Genomic DNA, 5,652 nt, shown 5'->3' on the forward strand with positions numbered 1-5,652 from the left:
CAGTGGCTCAGTGTGGACAGCAACGGTAGTGGTTGAAGTGTATAATTTTAGTCATGTAGTCGGGTATAAATACAGATAAATTAATTACATTAATATATATGTGCAGCTGATGAGGACACCATGATTTTATACACATTTCGCAAAATTTTATTGTTTACATTCTTTATCGTTTCTGTGATCCATTTTTCAATACAAATTACACCAGGTAAGCTAAGCTAACATAGCAAAACAGTGTTAGCAATACTGCTAACAAATGAAATAAACATGGAAACACTTTATATAGTCTACTTAAAATTGTTCAGTGCTTGTTTTCTTGATATATACGACTATTATTTATGTTATTTTCATACGAAAAGAATCTACACAATCGTAGAATACCTTATAACATTATTTTAATATTGAAACAGCGATTCATGATTTTAAATAAACTGAAATGTAAGAACAACATCGTTTAATATAACTTCTTTAGTTCCATTTTATGTACATTATTTATTCATTCAATCAATGGAAAACAAGCATTTGAACATTATTGCAGTTAATTCAGTTGTTCTCATTTAAATTAAGTATATGTTAAGTAAATACATCATCCACATATAACTGAAGTCAGAAGTTTACATACACTTACAATGGAATTGGGTTTTCAATATTTTTCTACAACTGTCTTTTTTGTGACTTAATGAAAAACATACAACTTAATTATTTAATAAAATCACCTGCTTACTGTGGGTTTCTGAAAATATGCCAGTTTTGAAATACACATATAACAACTTTGATTATTCTGGTGGTATAGAAAATACTGTAATGTCATTTCACTTTGTTGATTTACATTTGTGGAATTATGCAGCTGCTTTTATCCCAAGTGACTTGTTTACATTTTCGGCATTTAGCAGACGCTCTTATCGGCAGAGCGACTTACAGAAGAGCTTCCATAGTAAACATAAACTTACTCTAGTTCAAGTAAACAACAGTCCAATTACACAAATCTGCTAAAACCTGTTAGAACCAAAGTGTTTTTTGTTTTTTTTAAGAAATGAAAGAGCGTTAGTTAGTCAAATCAAGTCAGCTTAAGTGCTTGGTAAAGAGGTGGGTTTTTAATCGTTTTTTAAAGACAGTAAGAGACTCAGATGTTCGGACAGACAGAGGAAGTTCGTTCCACCACTTGGGTGCTAGAACAGAGAAGAGCCTTGATGCTTGTCTTCCCTTAGTCCTGGGTGGAGTTGCAGTAGTCCAATCGTGAGATTACAAGTGACTGGACCAGAATCTGAGTAGCTTCCATGGAGAGAAATGGTTGAATCTTCCTGATGTTGTAGAGGAGGAACCGGCACGATCTTGTCATGTTGGCTACATGAGAATAGAAGGTCAGCTGGTTATCCAGTACAACACCAAGGCTTCTTACATTATCAGATGGTCTGATCTGGGAGTCATCAAGAGAGATGACTAGGTCCTGGGTTGGAGATTGATTTCCAGGAATGAGTAACAGCTCTGTCTTGCTGGGATTGAGTTTTAGATGATGAGCTGACATCCATTGTGAGATACCTCGCAGACATGCTGACTTGTTACTGAATTGTATGTACACTTTGCTATCATAGTTAAAGTTGGCTTTAATAAGGAAGTAAAAAGCTTTCAACAGACATGAGCACACTGCGTATATCTTTGTTTTCTGTCTACATGATTAAGTGGTTATAACAACATATTTTCTCTGTACAGATGAAGGAGAGATTGTTAAATTTGAATCTCCTGATGGACTTAAGTCTGATCATGATGGACAGACTGTAGAGGACACATTGCCTACATCTCAGAGACAGTTTAAGACTGCAGAAATAGCAGACGCAGTTCTTGGAACTGAACTGTCCCACAATCCAGCTGGAATTGAAGCACTCATTCCTAAAAGTATGCAGTCTTCTGTATCTGCACCATGTGGTGATGGTGGGATATGTGAGGAACCTGTTGATATAAAACAAGAAAATCCTGTAGATGAGCAAAACACCACTGAAACAGCAAAGACCTACAAAGTGAGCTGTGATAAAAGGAGCATCACTGGAATGGAGAACTTCACTGTTCAGATTCTTAATGCCTCACAGGTATGCTAGTTCCTTCCAGTGCCAGAGTCAGTGCCAGAGATCATCTGTGACCTGGAACACATTTACCTCTCATTAAGCATTAATGATTATTTTTTTGATGTTAATACTTATGCCAAGTAGTATTACAGTGCCCAATACCAAAACGATACAATGACAGTAAGTGCAATTACAAGTATGCCAGTTAACTTTCAATCTAATATTGGTGTTCACCTAATTTGTAAAAGCCAGTCTTGTTTTTCAGTACCATTAATCTACTATTTTTTCATCTTTTACAAATTAACATGTGACAAAACATAACCAGGGCTTGTATGAGGCTGCATTTCGAACTGCGTGTCATACTCTACTTAACAGTATGAGTGAATTGGATTACTGAGAGTCTTATGTCTTATCTTATAAAGGCATAAGAACACTTGAGGTTGTGTGGTATCACAATATAAATCATGTTTAAAATGTTTCATTGTCTAAATATGATATAATAATAATACACAATTGTCACATAATGCAGCGAAAAATCTCATTAATGAATCATAAAATTATTAATATTGTTAATATTGTAATGTCATATACAAGGTAAAATAAGAACTAGTAATTACTGTAATAAATTTGTTTTGTTTTCTGCAGGACCTGATGGATTTCTTGAACTCAAACAGCTCTGAATGCTCTTTGGTTCTCTTCTACACTTCCTGGTGTCAGTTCTCTGCCCACCTCGCTCCTCACTTCAATGCCTTGCCCCGAGTGTTTCCCATCATGCACTTCCTTGCTCTTGATGCCTCGCAGCACAGCAGGTCAACATTAGTTATTTTGTGACAAACAGGACAACAGCTACTTGTTGGACAGTTAGAAATGAGTGAGAATATGAGTGTTTCCTCATGTTAAATGATGTATTACATTTTGTGTGCAGTTTATCAACACGGTTTGGTACAGTGGCAGTTCCCAACATCCTCCTGTTCCAAGGTGCTAAACCAATGGCTCGATTTAACCACACAGAAAGAACCTTAGAGACACTAACAGCCTTTATCTCCAATCAAACAGGTGAGTCTTACATTGATCCTATCACCACATTCTGTAAGTGTTCACATATCCACACACTGTTACATTATTCATTACTCCCTTAATGTCAACACCAGAACAGACTAAATTGTTAAGAGGTTATTTAAGTTCATACAGTGTTTGGAATCCATTTTTATTATTTAATACATTTACAGTACACAAGTTGATTTTAAATATACACAGATATCAGTCTTTTAAGAGCGCTCTGGTGGCGCAGTGGTAAATTACGCTAGCTTACCACTCTTGGGATCAGGGGTTTGAATTCCCAGCAGTGGTATCGACCAGTCTACATACAGATGTGATTGGCAATGTCTAAGAGGGGTTGGCTGAGGCCCTGCAATGATGTATGATCAGACCTGCTTGAAAATCGTTTCTGTCACATTAACATGGCTGCTGTTTGTTTTATTTCAGGTTTTGAAGTGATTGCCAACCAATCAGTGACCGATGAAGATCGCCTTGGCCCGTTACTCAGTGTTCCAGTGAAAAGCATTGACTGGCTCTTTGTGTTCAGTGTTTTTTTTTTAACAATGTTCACACTGTATGCTGTCCTTAAAACCGACAGTATTCGTCTGCTCATCCCAGGACAAGAACACGACCACCAAGACTGATGATGAATGAATGAATTAACTTAATTAAAAACTTTTATTTGTGGAGTGAGTGTTGGGTGTATTTTGTATATGTTTAAATTAAGATAAGATATTAATAATAAATCAAAATGTTTGAATAATGTTGCTAGTCAAACACTATTGCAGTGACTAATACTTCAAAAAAGTCAGTAATTTAATATCACACTTTAGAATGTATAACTATACACTATTTATACGTCATCATTTGTGCTTTTTAGTTGTTAGTCGTGTTATGTAGTAGGGTAGGAACACCAGGCCACAAACATATACAGTAAACGTATGTACAGTAAGGTCAAAAGTTTACATGCACTTGTAATGGAAATGTATACAATGTCAGACTTGGGATTTTCAAGACTCTTGCCACTGTTCCTGCTCTGTAAATGAAACACTCCTGCTTTGTCAAAAAAAGATCACATATTTAAGGTTTTTGTCCTTGTAACGTGTGTCTTTTAATTCTAAACAAATAGCTGCCAGGTCCGAAGTATTCATACAACACACCTATTATTTGTTCCTTAATGTTTCTTAGTGATTTTTTTCTTTAATCCGGCTTTTGATAGCAGATGTCTGGCACAAACCTGGTTAGACCTTTGCTTATTCTACTTGACATAATTGGTAGAGTTTCATCAAACTGGTTTTCCTGAACAACGTCTCGGAGCATTTCACATATTCTTTGTAGATTTGGGGCGAAGACTTTAGAAAGGCCATTTTAAAAGCCTAATTTAGCTATTCGAAAATCATTTTTAATGTGTGTTGCATTAAAACAACAACAGAATCTGAAAAGTCAAACCTGATACCATTCAACACAGAACACCTGAAATGGACAGAATAAAGTGACTGGCACCCACAGCTTAATGTTTGGTAACACCATTTGAAAACAATACCTGAAATTCTTTTGTATCCTTGAGTGTCCATAATTTTGCACAATGATTGCAGAGTAATTTTATATTTCTCGTTACTTGCCACAAGTGGGGCTTAGTGGTGGCTAAATGGGTAGCTATGTCGCCTCACAGCAAGAAGTTCCTGGGTTCGATCCCCTGGGTGGTCCGAGTCCTTTCTCTGTGGAGTTTGCATGTTCTCTCCGTGTCCGCGTGGGTTTACTCTGGGTGCTCCGGTTTCCTCCCCCAGTCCAAAGACATGCAAGTGAGGTGAATTGGAGACACTAAATTGTCCATGACTGTGTTTGATATAACCTTGTGTACTGATGAATCTTGTGTAATAAGTAACTACCGTTCCTGTCATGAATGTAACCAGAGTGTAAAACATGACGTTAAAATCCTAATAAACAAACAAACTAACAAACTTGCCACAAGTGAGTTTAAGTACAAATTAAAGTAGCATCATCTGTCGGAGGTGATAACAAATTTGACTTTTTTGTGTTCTTTCAGTGAAATAGAAATAAATCAGTGGGAAAAGTAGTGCATTTTCTGAAAGGTCATGGGTTGCAAATATGGCCATGGCTTTGTATGGCAGCAAAAATGGCTGCTATTGAATTAATTTAAACCTGGAGTTTCTAAATGTTCCAACTAAGATTTAAGACATGTTGAAAAATTAGGATTGTATGATAATGCCGTTTCTAATGACATATTTTATATACGGCAATTGCAAACTGGGTACATTTATCCTATATTATTGCACACGCACACTTTCAGGTTCAAGCGTTGTAATGATAAATGTGATGTTGCCTTGCAGCTCTGTAGTACAGCTTTGAGTTCTGTGAATGTCAGGATTATACTTTTGTTACAATGTTTTTATTCTGGCGAAGTAGCAGGCAGCCCTGTGTAGGCGTGTGCTCTTGTAGGACTGGGAGTCGATCATCATTAGATCATTAGAGTCGGTTTGCTCATTTTAGGTAGTGGCTCTGAGTCGATTCCATACAGTAAAATTGATTCCGCTCC

General features: G+C 36.6%; 1 protein-coding gene across 1 annotated transcript; it reads left to right on the top strand.

The window, feature by feature from the left end:
- txndc15 (thioredoxin domain containing 15) lies at window positions 1-3,784 on the top strand. Its single transcript, XM_063005202.1, has 5 exons — window positions 1-205; window positions 1,708-2,081; window positions 2,703-2,866; window positions 2,983-3,113; window positions 3,543-3,784. The coding sequence occupies exons 1-5, from the start codon at window positions 121-123 to the stop codon at window positions 3,737-3,739; spliced, it is 951 nt and encodes a 316-aa protein (XP_062861272.1). The 5' UTR covers window positions 1-120; the 3' UTR covers window positions 3,740-3,784.
- Window positions 3,785-5,652: the final 1,868 nt, after the last annotated feature.

The sequence above is a fragment of the Trichomycterus rosablanca genome, chromosome 11, assembly GCF_030014385.1.
Source record: "Trichomycterus rosablanca isolate fTriRos1 chromosome 11, fTriRos1.hap1, whole genome shotgun sequence".
Lineage (NCBI taxonomy): Eukaryota > Metazoa > Chordata > Actinopteri > Siluriformes > Trichomycteridae > Trichomycterus > Trichomycterus rosablanca.

What these genes read in the sequence shown, in the direction of transcription:
- txndc15 (XM_063005202.1), top strand. Translation starts at nt 121, where the DNA reads ATGATTTTATACACATTTCGCAAAATTTTATTGTTTACATTCTTTATC. An exon ending in AGATTCTTAATGCCTCACAG is followed by an intron (nt 2,082 to 2,702) that starts GTATGCTAGTTC and finishes TGTTTTCTGCAG; the next exon opens with GACCTGATGGATTTCTTGAA. An exon ending in GATGCCTCGCAGCACAGCAG is followed by an intron (nt 2,867 to 2,982) that starts GTCAACATTAGT and finishes TTTTGTGTGCAG; the next exon opens with TTTATCAACACGGTTTGGTA.